Consider the following 22,166-nt stretch of genomic DNA (forward strand, 5'->3'; position numbering starts at 1 on the left):
AATAGAACAATATAACATTTTATAGGGAATAAGGCACTAGCTCTATTTTTCAAATTTCTCTTATTCGAACATGTTACAAGTTATCTTAACTTATAATTTAGTTTCTCTTATTGGAACATGTTAAAACTCATTTAAAACTTTCTCAATATAACAAATTTAAAAAACTACACTATTTACAAATTGCTTACATTTAAAGATTTTAGACCAATATCCTAAATAACATTAGCATAAAAATACACTCATAAGTCACAACTTTAAAATTAAAGATGCCTTATTAAAGTATTTGAACACATATATAGGAAATTCAAATGGTAAATACTAATATTTCTTAAAGACAAAAATTTAAGAAGGGGCAAGATTCCTAGATAATAGAAAAATAATGGCATTTGAGGACTAATGTTTAAATGTGATAGGGAGTTAGGAAGGAAATTCATACCAAAAAAGACAAATTCACAATTGAAGTGGTAAGAGGATTCACAAATGACTTCACTTTGGAAATCCAAAAGCGTAGAAACATCTAGACCAAATCTCCCTTCAATCGAATTATCAAAGATATAAAGGAAGGAATGCTTTTCTAAGACCTTAATTGTATTAAGGGCATATGTATATAAACTCAAATAAAATAATGATAATATAGCATGGAATGAAGCATAAAATGGATAATGCAGTAAAGAAGGGTTTGTCCTTTGTAAAGATCTAAAACTGGGGTATGCCCCCTTTTATTTCTGTAATTTGTACATGACTCAAGTCCTCAACTAGATTGGAGGTTTTCTTCTCTATTCTTTCCTACTAGTGCCTGTTTGAACAGAGATACTTGTAATTTTATTTATTTATTTAATATGATTCATAAGGCTTCGGTCATTATTATGAAATAAATTGTCTCTTTCATTTGTGGCAATTATTGGAAAAGGCATGTTTATCCGTTGTTGATTAACACTTCTAAAATATGCACATGGGAAGTGTTTCAAAGAGAACATGTGGTGAAAGTTTTATGTGGAGAATTTGATTATTTAAGTTTTCATTATTGTCTTTGTACTCGTCCCAAGATTAGAAGTTAAAAGTTAAATTCAAGATGAAGCACTCTCTAAATATTTCATAGGTGAAAATTGTGAATACATTGATATTATAGCGGTGAAATTTCAAATAACTTAGCTTCTATGTTCTTGTTAATTTTGGAGTTGTAAACAATAGTAGTTGTAATGGTGAAATTTCAAATAACTTAGCTTCTATGTTCTTATTAATTTTGGAGTTGTAAATAATAGTAGTTGTAAATTATTATTTTAAATGAACTAGATTAGATTTATACATTATAATACAATAAAAATATAATTAATTTTAGAATTTTTTAAAATTGTAAAATAATGTCGAATAGTCATTTAATGATCGAAATGATTGAAATCATAAATAAAATTAATAAAAATAAAATCAAAGATTTAAAAAAATTCATAATTTTATGACTACTTAATGAAAAATTGACCATAACATATAAAAAATCTTTAATTAGAATTGAAAATAATGGTAAAATGTTTGTAACAAAAGTTTTCCATACTGAAAAAGTACACAATACAACAACACTGTCCAACAGATAAACCAATAGCAGATAGAAAAATAGATGATTTACTTCGCTCATGGGCTAGTTTCCAAAAAAAAATGGGAGCCTATTTTTTCATGGTCACCTTGTTTTTGTTGTTAGCAAATAAATAGAAGGAAAATTAAGAAGTTAATTTTTTCATGGTTGCCTTGTTTGTGAGATGTTAGAGTTTGTGCAGCTCACTCATGCCTGGAATTTGATATTTGTATTGGTCGTTTTAGCACTTTTGACCATATATTAGAATTTTGTTAGACAGTATAGTTTATATGCTAAATTTTTATTAAATCATCAATATGACATTTAAATTTATTACTAAACTGTCAATATTTATTATAGGAATCTCAAGATTTCACTTAATAATATACATAATATAATTTTATAATATGTATGATATATATGTATCATAAATATATCTTATTTTATATTATATATGTTTCTATAAAAAAGATATTTCTATGTTTTTATTTATTTATATATGTTTCTATTTTACGTATTATACATTTGTGATAATTTAAAATCTTATTAAAATAGAATAAAATAAATTTTAAAAACTTTTAGTCATTTGCAATATTAGAATGTAATATTTTTTATTTTAATATAATTTTTTAAATATATTTATGTTAATTTGAACTTATAAATTTAGAAACTTGCTTATTTATATAAGATGTTTTAAATATTTCTAATTTAAAGCTACTAATTTATATTTATTAATTTCTAATTTAAAAAGATTTATTGTGAAGAGTTCTTGCAAGGCTGAAATTTGTGATGAAGGCATGGGGATATTGGTCGAGAAGTATGTTGTTGTGTTTCATGAGTGAAGTTTGTTAGGTGTTTTATAGAAAGGGCTATTGTTGTGTTGTCTTTGAGCTGGAGGTGGACTTTGTCGACCACTCGGAAACCACCTTTGCTTATGATGGTGGAATTGTTGAAGTGGTGGAATCGGTAAAGGTCTTGCTTGCTACATCTTCCGCTACTTGGGTAGGTTGCTAAATTGAGGGCAAGAATAGACTATAGAAGATGAGTGTTTTGATCACAATGAAAAATCTATTGAGTAGACCTAGCAAGGTCTATTTGGATTTTAGAGGACCTTCCATCCAAAGCATAATGAATTAATTAAATTCAAATTTAGTAAGATCTTAGAAGCTTACAGATATCATAAGCTTCGACAAAAAAAAATTAAGTACTTATAAATATAGGTATGTCTGAAAAAGTTTATATTGTTTTGGTTTTATTAGTAATAATAAATATTTTCTCCCCTATATTTTTGCTTTCAACCAAACGTAGGAATGTGTGAATGTTCAAAAAAATCTTAAATATTGCATATTATTGACTAATGTAATTCATCTATTTGCATCAAACATGTGCATAAAAATCTTGGTGCAACCAAGAACTACTTGCAATGCCAAAGTTGGCAATGGCGATTTCTAGTTTACTACTAGCTAACACACCATGGTTTTGTTATTAGATTTTGCATGTAAATTTTGACGCTTCATCTTGTATTATCTATTAAGCATTTGGGATGTGCAACGAAGAGGCGATAGGAGTATATTATTGATAATTTCTATGAAGAAACATATATGCATATTACAAGAAGTTGAACAAAGATTGTATTATTATTGTTTTATAGATATTTTCCACAATCCATGAATATGACTTTTAGTTTCTGGATTTGATTGTGTGTAGTTTTTTTGTGTAGTTTTTTTGTCATCAACGTTTCGGATCATACTACATGATCCATCATCAGGATGTCAAAGAACATGATCCGAAACGTTGATGACAAAAAAACTACACACAATCAAATCCAGAAACTAAAAGTCAGATTTTAATTATTTTCATACATTTAAAGCAACCTATAACAATGACAAAGTATGTAGTTTTTTACTTCTTCTGGTAAGTTTAAAGCAATTCATAATAGCTACTAAAGCAAAAAAAAAATTATTAAAAAAAAGGAAAAAAACATAAAATAAGATTAAAAATAGAAAAAACCAAATAAAATAATAGTTTTTTACTTCTTCATGTTCTTTGACATCCTAATGATGGATCATGTAGTATGATCCGAAACGTTGATGACAAAAAAACGACACACAATCAAATCCAGAAACTAAAAGTCAGATTTTAATTATTTTCATATCTCCTACTTATCAATTGATGAGCTTAAGGGGCTTTCTAATGAATGGTTCATAAGGCACAACACTTGGTGAAGGTTTTGCAAATGGGGTTGCAAGCTTTGGGTTTAACTGTGGAGGAAACTCTGTAGTTAAGCGCGCTCAGGCTGGAGTAGTACTGGGATGGGTGACCTCCCGGGAAGTCCCGGTGCTTCACCCCTGTGAGCATCACCTCATCACCTAGATCCAATGAGTGCTAAGTGTTTCATTTATTCTCATGAGAGATGGATTCATGTTGAATCACTACTCATGAAACATGGGTCATCGAGTTTGACCAAAATCACACAGTTAAATCCTGATATTCACATCACAATTTGACTCGCTGTGGAAATCATCTCCTACTTATCAATTGATGAGCTTAAGGGGCTTTCTAATGAATGGTTCATAAGGCACAACACTTGGTGAAGGTTTTGCAAATGGGGTTGCAAGCTTTGGGTTTAACTGTGGAGGAAACTCTGTAGTTAAGCGCGCTCAGGCTGGAGTAGTACTGGGATGGGTGACCTCCCGAGAAGTCCCGGTGCTTCACCCCTGTGAGCATCACCTAGATCCAATGAGTGCTAAGTGTTCCATTTATTCTCATGAGAGATGGATTCATGTTGAATCACTACTCATGAAACATGGGTCATCGAGTTTGACCAAAATCACACAGTTAAATCCTGATATTCACATCACTATTTTCATACATTTAAAGCAACCTATAACAATGACTAAGTATGTAGTTTTTTACTTCTTCTGGTAAGTTTAAAGCAATTCATAATAGCTACTAAAGCAAAAAAATATTATTATAAAAAAGGAAAAAAACATAAAATAAGATTAAAAATAGAAAAAACCAAATTGGCTAAAAAATAAAATTCGATAATTAGAATTCAAATTATGCTATATTTTAATTTTAATTAAAAGTATTATGATAAAATGCAATTATAGATTATGTTATGTTATTGAAAGATATATAGAATTATATAACCATGTCATCAAATATGCATCTAAAATGTTGGATAGACCTTGGCACCTAATTTAGCCAATGAATTTCAACTTTTGGTTTTAGAAACTATTCAAGATTTTTATCTTGGCATTGTCTATTTATAAAGTACTCACATTTGAAGTATTATAACATGCAGTTATAGATTATGTTATGCTATTGAAAGATATATAGAATTATATAATCATGTGATCTCTTGTAAAGGTGAAGCCAAGTATTATAACTAGTTAGGATTTACAAGTAAGGCTTTTCCTTATATGGTTTTTCCATGGCGAATGCATTTATCCTTTGAATATTTTGATTTTCATTATAAATTAAGGCTAAGTTTTATTAGACTTCAATTACATGTCTTTGAAAGTTTTCTTCTATCATTTTTATCATTATTAATTCAATATGTTATGTGATTTAACCTAAACTCATTCACCTATCTACTACACTACTTACACTATTACTTTATTTGACTTTTTTTAATGTAGATTTATACAATCATGTGATATCTTAGGGAAGGCTTGAGCCTACGTATTATAACTAATCAAGATATAAGAGTACATTTTTCCCTAAATAGTTTTTCCATGGTGAATGATGTTATCCTTTGAATGTTTTACCTTACAACAATACTTTCTTTATAAATTAAGTGTAAGTTTAATTCAACTTTTTTACATCTCTTTGAAAGGGGTCGTTGGTCTTTTTTATCGTTGTTAATTGAATATGTCATCGGATTTAACCTAAACTCATTCACCTATCAAGTCACTAAAACTCCTCTACATGTGCCTCTACTATACTAGTTACACTATTGCTTTATTGGTCTTTTTCATGTCTAAAATATTCTCCAATCTTTTTTATAACTGTTAATTCAATTTGTAATGTGATTTAACCTAGAATTCATTCACCCATCAAGTCACTAAAGCTCCTCCACACCATCTCTAGAGTCACTACCTTGACAAATTTAAATATCTTAAGGCAAAAGAGAGCTGATCTTCTAATACTTTCTCTTTGATCAAATTCCATGTGCCTTAAACCATGTTTGTGAAAATTGAGACTAACATGCAACTCCAATCGATTTAGTTCCATTTTAACTCATAAACAATTTCACTAGTCAAAACAAGTTTGTCAAAATTGAGAAAAAAAAATGTACTAAACTCAAAATAATTTCACTAGTCAAATCAAGTTTGTCAAAATTGAGGACAAATAAATGCAGGACAACTAGTCAATTAGCATTAATTTTTACAACTTAGACTATTAAAACAAATATCAATAATTTAAGGGTAATTTTCTAATTCTAGAAAATTGATTTAGAACATCAATATTATTTGTCATCAAATTTTAAACTAAACGCATGTATCTTCCAATTTAATAATTACAGTTTTTTGGTCTATTCCAAATATTACATCTAAATAATTGTTTTCTAACCAGATGAAGCGTTTCCTTGTCTTTAGGACGTGATAAAGCCTAATTAAATTATTTTCGAGATAATAAAGTTTCATTATGGGAAAATCGTCATTGGAGGGCATGACACAAATACTCCTTTTTCCAGTCTTGGGGAAGAGGAAACCACATTATAAGTTGGGTGTGAAAGCCACAGGATGTTGGGAAATGGCCCCTTGTGTCAGAATAATTGAATCTTAAGAGCTAAAATGAAATACCCCGGCATTCAGCAATGGCCGTTACATAACTTTTGAATGTCATCTGTTTTTCAAGAATGACCTTCATGGCCATTCTTTGCACCATCTTTACATTATCATTTGCATATCTTATATATTGTTTCATGTGAGAGCTTGGATTTATTTTATAATTGCAATCCAAAAATGTAGTCCAAAACTTTCAAGTATTTTAACGATTAGGTAAGACATGAAGAGCGTGTAACTGGGCATCAAATTTTAACTCTGATCCCTTCAACAATGAAATTAAATATGAAAAACTAACCTTTCTGCTAGAATAAGAAGAAATACAATTCCATGCCTGCTTTGTAAAAAACCTCTGGTTGTCTATATCATTGTGTTTTCTTTTGAATGAGCTATGCAGTACATAACAGAGCATAAATCATTTCAAATTTCAAAACATTGCATAACTTTGTGTAACCGTATTTTTTCCCAATGCCATGTATCTTTGTTATTGTTTCAAGGCACTTTTTGTATTTGAATTACAAGATTATAAGGGAAAAACAAGAATGATCCACTCATTCATTTACTCCTAAAGGGGGCGGACAACAACAAATGGGCATAGCATGATGCCCATGTTTGAGCGAAATCTAAAATGACATTCCCAAACAACTACTTCTAAGGACCCCTTCGTTTCATGACATATTTGGAACATAAACATGGCTGAGAGTGTTAGTTTGACATTCCCACTAATCAATAATTCTACTCCACTTTTAGTATCGGTGATCCATTACCAACTAAATCTCTTCACCAAGAAAAAATTTAAGGCCTTTGGAAAACAGTATAGACTAAGTTATAATAAACAGATTTAGCAAACTCCATGGGACGTCATGTTGCTCAAAATAAATAAAATTTGTGACAAACTTTACACATGCTCTAAATAAAAGTAGTGAAAACTGTAAGTAAAAAAAGTGGGGCGAACTGTAAGTAATATATGGTAGGAATTTACAGCCAACAAACTAACATTTATGCAAGCCCAAAATTATATCTTCAGGATAAACTCGATATTTGACATACCAAAATTCTTGCTTTACATTATGTTGTCCTGACTCCTAACCAAGATGCCAAAGCCTTGGATTAGAATTGCTAGAGCGTCATAATAAAAGAAAAGCTACAAAACAAAAATGAGAAGTCGCAGTTTCTACAAAAGAAATAAGCTAACTCATTTCAGCAAAAATAAGAATGATAACTATCCAAACTGGATGTCAACTCAAATTTCTATACATTCAAAAACCAATAGAACCTATCATAACTTCAATAACAAAAGAACACCCAAATTTTTCCTTTAAAACATAGGTTCTGTTATTTAAGCTACACAAAAATTATGTTGATTCAGTATGAAAGCCACAATTTTATAATTTAGTTTTAAAAAGAACATTAAAATACCAAGTCCAGAGAAATTAATCATGTTAAAAACTTAATTGGATTGCTTTTACTAACATTTTTATATGGCAAATCTATATGCTCCATCGAAAGATGTGTATCACATTTAAATGGTCACTCTCCACATTAAAATCAGAAGACACAAAACTATCAGACAGGGCTGAATAGCATCAACAGTAAATGTTGCAAGGCAGATATATCTCAGTACCCCAAGAATACCCCACTTGAGTAAGTCATCTGAAATTTCTTATGATAATCATGTTAATGTATTTTCGGATGGTACTAGATGTTAACATATCAAGATACTTCAAGTTACAAATGACGCACACCATGCATTAAAAATAAATTGTTGCCAGTTTCTCAGGTCCTGGATTTGAACAGCTGATACAGAATATTGACTCCCTGTAAAAAGATTCATGCTAAGCATAAGTTTTCATAGTAATGATAAAAGGCTCAAGTATCAATGTATGATTTGTCTATTTATTCAATGAAGCATTGGCTTAGAATAATCTATACCCAAAATGGGTTCAATGGTCAGACCCAAAACATCAGACTATTATCGCCCTAAAAAGGATGATCCAGAAAATGCATGTATAATACCAATGATATCATAAAACAAAATGTAAAAGTTATTTCAGTAGAAAAATAACATATTTCTCAAATGCATGATTTTAAGATTTAAATTATGTCCATTTTTCAACTTATATATAGATATATATATATATATGATGAATGTAATTTTTGGTGCAAAAAGTACAATTTTATGGTGATCCGAATACACCAAGTGATGCAGATACTCTACACAATTCTTCAACTAAAATGAAAACAAAAGCTCCAAGAGATTAAATTAGATAATAGAGATTACAAACCTTGTGCTCCCAAAGCTTGGAATAGTAAAAACAGAAGGACATAGGCTTAACTCCAAGCTGCAGTCTGCATTCTTGAGACGAGTGTAATTTGATTGCTAGTCCGAATCTTCATAAACACCACCGTCATCAGATAGCTCATCAAAGGTTCTCATGTCTAGTTGGTAACGAAGAATACCACCAATACCACCAAAGCCCCTACAAAATTGAGAACCCTCCTGGGATTTGTTAGTGACAAACTCCAATGAGCATCCAAAGCGCTTATATTCATTTGCAAACCATTCCAGTAGAGACAGTTTCTCTTGAACTTCCAATTCAGCATTAGTGCCTGCGTCCCGGAAATTACTCTGATCAGCCTCTTGATCCTTATTCAAGTGCTTTATAACTACTTCCCCAGTCACAGAGTTCTTCAAAATGTATCTGTTGACCTCCAAATTCTCCCATACTATCAAAGTTTCAACAGCACCCATCTCCAGGGCTTTGAGAGTGTCATCAATCCCAAATACATACTTTCCTGTATCCTGGCTTATTTCTTCAAAGTACTTTCCTATAAGGCGTTTCTCCTGTATAAACTTTACATTAGACAGTATCTCTGATGATAGTTCAATCGCTTGATTGAATCCATTTTCTCCCCCATAAGAAACATCAACCACATTGAGAATCTTTGCCTGTAGCCTGGGATCAAACATGTCAGATTGGCTCAACTCTGTCTTGAAATCTGCAGATCCAGCTAATATCAAACCTGCAACATTAGGTTGACTAGTAGCAGGATTAATATAAAATTGTGTTGCCAACTCTGCTGTCTTCCTCACATAGTTGTGCCGTTTCTCCATTCTAAGACGTGCAAAACGCAAGGCTGATTGTCCTCCTCTGCCATGCTTCTTTGGAAGGTCCACGGTAAATTTGTGAAGCACCTCACGAGTGTTGCCACTCAGGGTACCAAACAATGTACCATTACCATCCATTACAATAAATCCAAACTTATCATCAGATTCCAAGAGTTCATTCAATGCCTCAGTGTGGAACTTGTTATCACAGAGGTACAGAGATGCATTGATGGGTTTGAAAGGCTCAAAATCAATTGTAACTTTCTTTTCTTTCCCATCATCAGTGACTATTGTTCCAGTATAAAGAACCAAACCATTTGGAGGCACCTTGTTGTATAGCTTTAGCCTTTGCTGAGCAGAAGTAATCGCACCCAACACTGATTGACGGTTCACTCTACTCTTGATATTCGACGCAGTGCCAAATTCATCACCAAGCATTTTAGTGACCCGGGAAATCTGATCCCTTGGAGGCATGATCAAAGAAATCATACTTGTGCCATTACCCCTTGCCGACTCCAGTGCCTTTATCAGCTTCTTGATCTTCCATATCTCAATATTCTTGTCAGTCTCTTGTCCGTCAGACATCTTTCTTTCACCAGTTAATCTCAATTAAAACCCAAGTAATCACTTTTTGAAAGTCCAAACAGGTTTTAACCCTTTGCACTGAAACAAATATAAAAACAAACATAATTATGTTATAACTTGTTAGAACAGTGATTGACATTTAAGCAAAAAAGCCGATTTACAAAATACTAAATATGCAGCACAATCAAACCCCAACAAGAGAGGGTTAATCGAATATAGTAGCAAGGAATCTATAAATCTCCGAGAAAATGCACAAATACCCTGAACCCACCCACACGAACCATGGAGAAGATGGGATTTAGGCACAAGACAGAAAACTATTCTTATGACAAATATAAAGTACAAAAAATTTACAGTGAACATGTATGAAAGGAATACCCAACCAAAGGTATAGGGTAGACTAGAATGTATGTGTGTGAAAATCGACATCCCCCAATGTTTATTGTGTAGTATACCAATCCATGCAAATTCACATATTTCCTTCATACTTCCAGTTTATTACTGTTTCTAGCACAAGATCCTTTCTCGATACACCTTTGACTCGTACTTCCAGTTTAACTGTTTTTAACACAAAATCCTTGCTCATATCAAAATGAAGACCCAGTATTTACCAGGACGATGTGTTATTACCCCGAGAACTTATGACGAATATAAAGTACAACAGAATACATTGAACGTGTATGAAAGGAATACCCAACCAAAGGTATGGGGTAGACTAGAATGTATAAGTGTGAAATCGACTTTCCCCAATGTTTATTGTCTAGTATACCAATCCATGCAAATTCACATATTTCCTTCAAACCTCCAGCTTATTACTGTTTCTAGCACAAAATCCTTTCTCGATACACCTGTTTAATCCGTATTGCAGCTTTAACTGTTTCTAACACAAAATCCTTGTTCGTATCAAAATGAAGACCCAGTGTTTCTTACCAGGTCGATGTGCTATTACCCCGAGACTCGTTAATACTTGTGATTGCCAAGATTTGGGTCTTCGGGAAAAACATACCCTGATCGCTATATGATTTAGCCGCCAATAAAAGTTTTTATAGTATAGTTCTTCATTAAAAAATTCACATTATTTTCGCCATTCAACAAAATTTCAGATAATATTCCTCGAATTGACCCATACTATTATAAGAAACGCAATGACACACATATAAGAATAGCGAAATCCTGGGTTTATCATAGGAGATTTTTAAAAAAATGTCTCTCTTCCCTATTGTTTTTCTTACATCTCAAGCTAGAAAGATTTGTGGCCTTCCCCAAACAGTTTATAGTGCACCTGATTTAAGCTTAAGAAACCGTCGCTTAATATTGAAACACCGAGCCCATTCAAATCTAAAGCAACCGAAAAAGAAAAAGAAATTGAAAACTTTAAGCTGATGAAACACCTCTGTAACTCGTTTTCAGATTTGAAGTTCCCTGTGGTAACACCTACAAAGATAAATTAAAGAATGGTAGAATGAAGAATTCATATTCAGATGATTTTTCCTTGTTTTCGATTCAATTTTGATCGATTTGATATGTGATGTTTTCAAAAATGACCTAGTCACATCTGATTCATATTCAATATGATCCTGATCTATCTATTGGCATAAGAGAAAAATAGATCCAAAGAAAACACTCACCCAAAAAGCCTGCAACACTCGCCGCACGATCACAAACTCAGAGGAGAAAACAGCGTGATAAGATCGACGGATAAACAATAAAATCTTAGGGCACAATATTAACAATTTCAAGTCCGCTACAAAAGTTGATTCGTTGATTATATATATTCCCACTTCGCATTTCTCCTCATAAAATACTCTCATTTTTATCATTTTATATGTTTGCTTTTAGCTTAATGCTAGCCTTTCCATCTCTCTTTCTATTTTCATTTCGGGTCTCCTTTTCAAAAATGTTAAGCTTGATATATCATTTAATTTGTTTCCATCCATATTGTACTTGCCCTGCAGTAGGCAATGTACTATTGCATTCACTATGTCTGATTAGTGAATTAGTTTTGAATGTCAAGTATTTTTACCCCATTTCAATTTTTATGAAGTTTTCATATTTTTAATCAATATAATATATTATGAAAAAATATTTATCTCCATTTTAATTGGTTGAATTCATTTTGTCTTATAAGACCCTTTTTCTCGGAGCTCCCACCATATTGTTTTTTTAACGGCATGAATTTCGCAAATAAATATAGATATATACACAACTATTACATTCCCAAACTATTATTAAGAAACAAATAGATGAAAATATATATTATATTATTTTCCCTATAAGCATCAAGACGTGAAGTAAGTTATTGTTCTAATGTATATAAATCTTCTTTAAATTTTTTTAAATGTTTATTTCATAGTTTTTTTTTTCAAATTTTTAATTTTATATTCATATTTAAAAAAATATAATAGTAAAATTGAAATACAAGCACCCCTAATTTAAAATTTAAAAAATTACCATTAAATTTATTTATTTATATTAATTGTTGATGAAAAATAATAATTAACAAGTTATATATTACATTTTCTTTAATATTTTATAATGGATGGTAAAAATAATGTTTAACATACAAAGTTAATTTCTATTATATTCTTTTATAATACATATTACAATACTAAAATATTCTATACATAATTAAAAATTAATAATTGTATTATATATCTATCTTTTTAAATTTCAATTTCCTATACATATTTATTATTATAATATCAAATATTGTTTTTATACAATACATTCTAACGGCAAGTACATGCCACTATGTGGCACTTGTTTATTTTTATTCACATACATTTTACATTTTCCAAAATTAGTGTTAATTTTTTCCAAATTAGTATTTATTCTTATAGTGTGCTTATGCACTATTCATGATTTGCATCTAATTTCAAATACACAAATTTTGAATTATTTTTGTCTCTTTCTATTAGTCATTATGAACTAACATGGAACACATTTGCACACTATTGTATTATCTTTTTATATACTATTGTATTATCCTTTTATATTTAAAGGCATTCAACATTGACTTGATGTCATAGGAAAAATATCAAAAAATTCAAAGAAGATAGAAGAATCATTATAGTATGCTTTAATTTTCTACATGCTAGTGAAGGTTGTGTTAGATATTCTTAATCATTATTCATTCTTACCAAGGAGATTAACTTTAGAAAAGCATAGTCATCTATAAGTCAACAATCTTTCCAACAATGTCATCAGAGACTACCTTAACACATTTGTTTAAATGTGCTTGTCATTTCATCATTGATTATTAAATACTTATTTGCGTGTATCTCAATACACTTACTCTTTGTTTCACTAGCTTTTTTCTTTAGAGTGAATTTATGCATTAGTCATAATTTAACCTAAATCTCAAATATTGAAATGCAAAATTTAGCTTTATTGTCCCTCTCTATTAGTCATGATGAGCTAACTTGGAGCATATTTGTGCAACATGTTGTTGTGTTTTGGTGTTTAAAGACATGTAGTATAACTTAATTTTCTAAAGTATAAAAGAACTACATTTGCATGTTAGTGAATGTTGTCTTGGATTATATTTGACATTATTAATTAAATTGGCCAAGGAGGTTGAATTAGAAGAGCATGATTAGCAGGAGATATTTTCCACAACAAGTAAAATTGTGATATTGCGATCATGATTCAACTGTGTAGATTTTGAGTCCAACTCACTGACTCATGTTTAATGAGTAGTGATTCACAAGAACTTGTCTCTCAAGGGAACAAATGAAGTATTTAGCATTCATTACATCTAGGTTGATGCAGGAGCATCCTTAGTTGGCTAGCAATCCTGTAGAATGGTATGGTTTGACCTTGGAGTTGGAGGACTCGGTCAAAGAATGAGTGTGGTTCCATTGATACTGAGTCATTCATAGTTGTTGTGTTAACCAAGTTGTTAGAAACAATAGTCCACCAAGATAAGTGAGAGAGGGGGGGGGGGGGGGGAATCAATTATCCAACAATTAAAACATACATCTTCTTTAAACAAACTTAACCATTTAACCAAAGTAAACAACAACCATAATAAGATGCACATAGACAATTACACCAGATATGTTAACTAGGGAAAACCCCATTGGGAATGATGCCCACAAGATGATGTACTAATACAAATATTCCTTGTTAGAGGATGGACCCTATTAGGAGTCTATTACAACATTTAGTACATAGAGTCCCTGTTATGAGACTTTGAATCCCTGTTAGGAGATTCCAACCTTATTAGGAGTTGTGCCAACCTTGTTAGGAATTGTAGTACAATGTATGCAAGAAGAGCCCACTGCCCAAACATGCAATTTCAAATACAAAAAGAGCTCATTGCTCAAACATGTAATTTACTGTTATGTTCTTCTTTCCTTTGTTCTATCAATCGAACCAAAAACTTACAGACCTTGTAGACCAGGTCACAAACCTCAAATCCAAATATCAAACCTCAGATCACTAAACAAAACCTTGGCAATGAAGTTTCCTTCACTTCTGCTATGCTTTGCTCAACTTCGCATTCTGCTTTCTCTGTTGTGAACAATCACTTCTCATCAATCCATATCCATATTATGATAAAGGAAAATGTCCCTCCTTTATAATGAGTCCATAAAAAAATTCCCTGAGTCAATTGTTAGACCTTCTCAATTAATCATTATAGGACCACATTAAGAACATGTTACACTTAGCGATAACATCAATCTTTCGCCTTTCAACTTGAATAACTTTCTGTACATACAATCTTATGACGAGAAAACTTAGCCACCTCATCACCAACATGTCTTCTACATATCCTCAATCTCAATTCTTAGAATAACAATTATACTAAGAGATATAACAAGTTTATTAGAATATGCCTCTGTAAACTCTATCTCAGAATAGACATCACCAAAACTTGTAACATAACTTCTTCCAGACTTATCATTTCTTCATCTGACATTAATTGAGTATACTGGATACTCAAAAGTATCTCCCATAACCTCAGATAGTGAGAATATTCAACTAGTCATCTATACCAACTTGATCTTTCTATTGTTCTTCTGTCAGATACCACAAAAAATTGCTATGTTGACATCAATGACAAACTCAGTCGTGAATGTAACATATCATCATAGTAACATATCTATAATAGTCCTCCATAGAAATATCATTAGCATTCATGCTTTCAACAATCTCCCCCTTTGGCATTGATGGCAACATAAATGAAAAACATCTAGTTCCAAGAATACCAACAAAAGATTGTTAATCTTTCTTTTTAAATCCTCTTCATCAATCATTCTCCCATGCTAAACTTCTCCAACTTCTCCTGCATTGATATACCTCAATGTACTTCTCATCAAACTATTTTTACATGCTTTCCGAACTATACTTATTTTTCATGCAACTTCTCCCCCATGATGTTCTTCCTCATGATGTTTTTCATGTTGTACTTCTCCCCCATTGACATCAATGTCAAAGGTTTCAATAACCAACTTTATTGCATCAAACTCTACAAAAATTGTTTCTTATTAGCTCAAGTGTCCAAAGACATTGTTCAAAACAAAATTCAACAAGAGTCCTAGATGACTATGTCCATCATAAATACTTCCCCATACAAGAAGCATCAACATTTAGTCTAGACAACTATGGTGCTTTGTTACACTGGACTGATGCACTCTTGCATCTTCTACTCTAATGTAAGAAGGGGAAAAACCCCTAGCATACCTCACAACTACTCAAAAGTCTCTTTGGGAAGAGGCTTAGTGAATATATATGCAATCTGCACTTTAGTGCTTACATACTCTAATCTAATTTCCCTTTCTGCAACTTTCTCTCTCAACATGTGATACTTAATAGAAATGCGCTGAGTCTTTGAATGTAATACTAGATTCTTAGACATATTTAATGTGCTTGTGTTGTCACAATGTATGACAATAGGTTCACTGATTTCTATCCTTATATCCTTCAGCATTTGCTTCATCCAAACAACTTGATTGCAAATGTTTACTGCTACAACATATTTTGCTTCCGTTGTACTTTGTGATGTACAATCTTGTTTCTTGCTTAGCCAAGATACCAATCTTCCTCCAAGAAAGAAGGCTCCACCATTGGTGTTTTCTCTGTCATCCATATTGCTTGCCCAATCAACATCAGTATAAGCACTTAGAGTAAAATCTTTAGATCTCTCGTACCACAATCCAAACTCTAATGTTCCTTTCAAATATCTAAATATCCTTTTGACTACTGCATAGTGTGCTTCTCTAGGATCAACTTGGAATCTTGCAACAATTCCAACTACATTTTCTATGTCTAGCCTTTTGTGAGTCAAATATTGCAAACCTCCAATCATAGATCTGTACTTTTTTTGTTCAACAACAAGTGTCTCATCCTTTGTAGATAACTTGTGTCCAATTACCATAGGTGTTCCAATGGGTTTACATGCTTCCAAACCAAACCTTTCATTAAATCTTTCAAGTACTTAGTTTGAGAAATAAAGATTCCTTCTTTATTCTGTACAATATGCAATCCTAGAAAATATTTCATTTCTCCTATCATACTCATTTCAAATTCTTTCTTTATTTCTTCTACAAGCTTTTCACTTTCCTCATCATTTCCTCCAAATATGATGTCATCAACAAATATTACCAAAATCATCAAACCGTCATCAATTTCTTTCTAGTATAGATTACTATCTGCCATATCTTTGCTATATCCAAGCTTTGTCAAATGCTTGTCCAACCTCGCATACCAAGTTCTCAGTGCTTGCTTCAAGCCATACAATGCTTTCTTCAGTCTGCATACTATGTCCTTGTCATCTTTACATACCAACCTTGATTTGTTCCTTATAGCTTCGCCTTGTTCATTCATCTTGTTCCTGAATGCCCATTTAGTTCCTATCACATTCTTGCCTGTTGGGTTGGGGACCAATTCCCATGTCTCATTTTTTACTATTTGATCCAATTCCTCTTTCATAGCTTGTTCCCAATAATCATCTTTGCATGCTTCGTCTACATTCTTAGATTCAACTTGAGATATCAAACATAGTTCTTCATTGACTCTACTTCTTATCATCACACCTTTATCTTTACCTCTAATGATCTACTCAAATGGGTGATTCTTTATCATATTCTTTCCCAAAGTAGGAGTTGTTATCTCAACTATTGGCTCTAATGATGGTTTTGAGCTTTGTTCTTGTCTTGGCTCTCCTTCACTGTACAAATCATTGTTAATCCCAAGAAATACTTCATCATTCCTTGGTTTAGTAACAACAACATCATTTGAATTGTAATCAATTATTCTTTCTCGTATCCTAAATTTCTCATCAATTCTCACATTTGCACTTTCCATAATAGTCTTAGTTCTCAATTTATAACATCTATAAGCCTTGATTTTCAATGAATAACCAAAAAACATACTTCATCACTTCTAGCATCAAAATTTACCAATATCATCATCTCTTTTGATATAACACTTACTACCAAAAATTCTAAAATACTTAATTGTAGGTGAATGACCAAACCACAGTTCATAAGGGGTCTTGTTTGTGTCTTTCTTGAATTGCATTCTATTCATAGTGGAGGTTGTTGTATTCACAACTTCTCTCCAAAACATCTTGGATACATCATTCTTTGCTAACATAGCTCTTGCAGCTTATGTAACTAACATGTTCCTCTTCTCTGCAATGACATTTTGTTCAGGGGTTCTTAGAGCTAATAACTATTTTTTGATTCCATTTTCTTCATAAAACATCTTAAACTCATTTGAAGTAAATTCTCCTCCTCTATCTGATCTTAAACATTTAATCTTCATACTAGATTCATTCTCAACTCTATTCTTGAATATCTTGAACTTATCAAATGCCTCAAATTTCTCTTTAAGAAATGCAACCCACATAATTCTAGAAAAGTCATCAACTAGAATCATAAAATACCTTTCACCATAAAATCCTTTAGTCTTTGTAGGGCTACTAAGATCTGTGTGTACAATCTCCAATTTTTTTGTAGTAGTAAACTTCTTGTAGGGAAAAGAAGTTTTGATATGCTATGCCAAAATACACTCCTTACAAATTGTGTTAGTAGGCTTTACAATCTTAGGCAAATCTCTAACTACAAACATACTGTAATCACCTAAAAATGGTCATCTAGACTATTAGCCCCCTTTTCAATATTTTGGCTAAATTAATTCAATCATTTACCTAGACCAAATTGCTAATAGTCAATTTATTTGATTATAACCTATAGTTTGACTATGTTATCCTAAGTTCATTATTTGATTAAAAGAACATGTCCTCTTTTAATTAAATAAAATACCACATTCTTCTAACTCACTTAAAGTGCACTCATAAAGTCCTTTTTCTATTTTGCAATTAAAAGAAAAGGCTTTGTGACTTTTGTCTTATATGACAAGTCAACTTATATTCTATTGGTTGACTTGTGTGTGCACATGGATCACTCCTCTTTTCAAATTCCACTGTTGATCATCCACCATATTCATCTTGATCTCTACCATCCGTACAACTTTAAAAGGGAGAGAGCTTTCCCACTCAATCCATCCATCATTTGAATATTGTTATGCTGCAGATTTTATAACAGGTTTCTTTGGAGCTTTGTGGAGAACTTCTCTTTCTTGTCTACATTCTCTCATCCATGTCATTCTAGCTTAGCTTAGCTTTCATTTTTACATGTAGCTTAAATCATATAGTCTAATAGTTGGATTGCAACACTCTCATACATGCTTAGCATAGCTACACTTTACATTTCATTCTAGCTTAATTTTTATTTGCATTGCATTCTTGAGGAACTCTTTGGGACATTTGCATTCTTGCATCTTGTCTTTGGAACCTCCCATTGCATGGTTTACTAGCAAGAAGAGTATATCTAAGGCTCATCTGAGAGCCTTCTTATTCTTGAAATACACTCTCTTGCACTTTGTGGATAAGGAGCTCTAAGCCAGCATTCGAACATTCCGAACTCATGGAATCATTTGGATAGAAGGGTTTAGAGTGGGACACTTTCGAGTGTACATTTTTGGCGCCCACCGTGGGGCTTGAATCAAGTTTCTAGCTCCATTTTCTTTTATTTTTCATCTCTGATTTTTTACAGCAGCATATTGGATCTAATTAAGTGCTTTTCTAGAATTATCACTTTGATTTTAAGGCCAAAAATCTAGTTGGTTTAAAGATTTGATCATAACTTTTAAACCACTTGGATTTTGATTCTAAATATTTTTTTTTAGGTTGGTTATGTATCCAAAATGTCTTAGTCCAATTTTTGGAGCATTTTGATGTGATTTGCGGGAGTTATGATTTTTTCTTTTCTTTTCATAAAAAAGTCATTTTTGATCGCAAATCAGCACATTTTTTAGAAAAACTTATATTTTCAAAAATTTTATTGAATTCTAAGAGGGGTAATCTCTTTGTGTTTTGACTTTTGAGATCGTATTAGGGATCAAAAATCCAATTTGATAAATTTGGCTTATTTTGACAAAATTGGTCTCTAGGAAGCAAATGAAGAGATTTTTTTGAATTTCTTGCATTTTTGGAAAGCTCTCTAATTTTTAGTAGGGGTCTCTTCTTTTCATTTTTGTTTTTAAATCCGAAATAATAGCAAAAAAGTATAATCTTGTTGACTAGATCAAAAGCAAAGAGTAAAAATGAGAGCATTTGTGATTAGTTTGCCCTTTCTTTGCATACACTTGATTGGAAGATAACTTGGATATTTGAGGCAACTAACCACTTTTTATTTTAGTTTTTTATGTTATTTCACACTAACTTGTGATGCTAACAAGTTGTGATTGCAGGTTTCCATCCTTGTGAAAAAAATTGAAACATTGCATAAAAAGAACGCATGTCAAAGCTTCAAATGCACAAGGGCTACTAACGATTGTTTGCAGGGCTGCCCAACGCATAAAAATATAATTTTTCTTGTTCTTTACTTTTACATGTGTGGTATATACTAGTTGTTTATTTTTAGGCACATTAAAACTTACAATTGGGATCTTTTGGTGATAGGAGAGTATGCTCTTCACCCTTGTGGTGAATCAAAAATCTTGACTTACCATTTGATTTCAAGAATAAGAGGTAACTGAATCTTCTTGGCATGTTTGGGAGAAAATGATTGGAATAGGAGAGTATTCTCTTCACCCTTGTGGTGAATCAGAAATCTTGACTTCCAAAAGTTGATCCACTCTTTGTGTAGTTTAGGATCTTTTAGAGGGCCTGCTCTCGGACAACCTGAGAGGAACGACCCAAGTGGGGACAAGCAAATTACCCGGCTCTTCCAACCCACTATAAACTCAAAGCTATCAAGGACACAAAACCTTGGTAGACGTAGTGTTTATCTTTGTCTAGTGTGATCACTTAAGGGATTTTGACCATAGGGAGATCACTAGGCAAGAATACTTAAGGTACTCTTGTGATCGCGATATCGGTTACTCATCGCAAGGTGAGGTGTCCTGTAATTGGGAGCAAGAGGAACACTATGAACAGAAGCCCTATCTAAACACGCTAAGTTAGTAACTACCCTTTTTTAGCTGCTCAACTTCTTGGTGCAAGGATCGATCCTAGTGGACTACCTGGATCACCCCAAGATTTTACACTCACCATATGTGTTCCCTTGGTTGTGCTTATGGCACTTCCATGACAAAGCCAATATCTCTTGTGGAAAACCACTTGGTGTGAGGCAAAGGAGCATCAAGTGTGGGCCAAGTTGTTGAGTAGTGAACCATAACTTCTAGGTAGATATTGCTTGATGTGTTCTTGAATGTGCTATACCTATAAAAATCTATTGAACATACACATGACAATAGTTCTAGGGATTTCTTTTAAGACCTCACATATGCTTGTATCATTCAAGGTTGCTTTGTCCCTTGCTTGATTATTTGAAGACTACTCCATGTGGCACTATCTTGCTTGGAAAGAAATTGCTTTCGAACATCACATTTGCTATGCTATCAATTATTGTCAAACTTTGTCAACCAAGTCCAAACATCAAGTGCAAACATTTTCTTGTGTTGCTTGCTAAGAGGAGTCTCATCATTTGACTTTTCTTTTATATGTTTCTAGTTCTTGAACATGCTTAAAGTGACTCTTTGGTCTTGGTGCTCTTGGTCTTTCTATCTTCATGGTCTATGTCCACTTGCTAGTTATCCCTTTGTTGAAATGGTTGCCTTGATTTCTTGACTACACTCTTGGGTTGGAGAGTTGTTCACTTGTCACCCTGCTTGCTCTATCTATTTGGCTATTTGGGCATCTTTCCTAGCTATTGACTTGAGTCATTCATGTCGTAAGTTTCTTGGACATATTGTTTGACAAGTCACTTTAATCTCTCTCTACTATCTTGGCAAGTAAACACTCTACCTCCTATAGTTTCAACATCAAGTTATCTTCTAGGCTCTTTTATGCTTGGCTTTGCATCTACCACTATGGAATTCAAATCTTATGCTACCAAACCTCAACCAAATCTATATGATCATGATATCCTCCATATCACTAAAGAGTTTCAAGATCTATATGTGCAATACAAAGAACTAGAAGAGACAAATGATCTTTCTTACCTTCATCTCTCTAAGGGCATGACATAAATGAAGTCTAAACTTGAGAAAAGGTTAGAGGAGAAGATTGCATCATTACATGAATCTTCCTTAAGGTCTTTACATGCATGTGAGTCACCTTCTTTGAGGTCATCCTCTTATTCTAGGTCTACATGCTCTACTTCAAGACATCAAATGTCTTCATCTTCTAGATCTAAATATCTCTTTAGAGAACAAGCAAGTGATACCTCCTTTGAGCCTATGCCAAAATTTCATGATGGACCTATCTTTGACCAAGATAATAATGAAGACATGGATGCATTCTATTCACTTGAGAAACAACCAAAGGAGTGTAGACATACTTTTGAGAGAAATTTTACTCCCTTGGGGAATTCTTAAGTTGACATTTTGAGAACACTTCTTGGCACCAAGCTCATCATGTTGCCTAAGTCTAGCTCCTATGGAAATCTGTTCTTGGATACCTATTGTGCCTATCATCGATCTAATGACCATGCTACTTCTGATTGTATAGAGCTTAAACATAAAATCCAAGATCTCATTGATGATGAGATTGTTGATCTTGGAACCTCTAGTGACTCATGTGTTGAGGATACTTCTC

General features: G+C 32.4%; 1 protein-coding gene across 1 annotated transcript; it reads right to left on the reverse strand.

Moving 5' to 3' along the window:
• Positions 1-7,876: 7,876 nt before the first annotated feature.
• LOC149565715 (eukaryotic peptide chain release factor subunit 1-3) lies at positions 7,877-11,850 on the reverse strand. The gene is made up of 3 exons (XM_089819206.1): positions 11,683-11,850; positions 8,646-10,132; positions 7,877-8,178 (listed from the first exon to the last, which is right to left on the reverse strand). Exon 2 carries the CDS (start codon positions 10,052-10,054, stop codon positions 8,741-8,743), a length of 1,314 nt encoding a protein of 437 aa, XP_089675332.1. The 5' UTR covers positions 10,055-10,132; positions 11,683-11,850; the 3' UTR covers positions 7,877-8,178; positions 8,646-8,740.
• Between the last annotated feature and the right edge of the window lie 10,316 nt (positions 11,851-22,166).

The sequence above is a fragment of the Cupressus sempervirens genome, chromosome 3 (assembly GCF_028749045.1).
Source record: "Cupressus sempervirens isolate cs-2001-9-10 chromosome 3, ASM2874904v1, whole genome shotgun sequence".
Taxonomy (NCBI): Eukaryota; Viridiplantae; Streptophyta; class Pinopsida; order Cupressales; family Cupressaceae; genus Cupressus; species Cupressus sempervirens.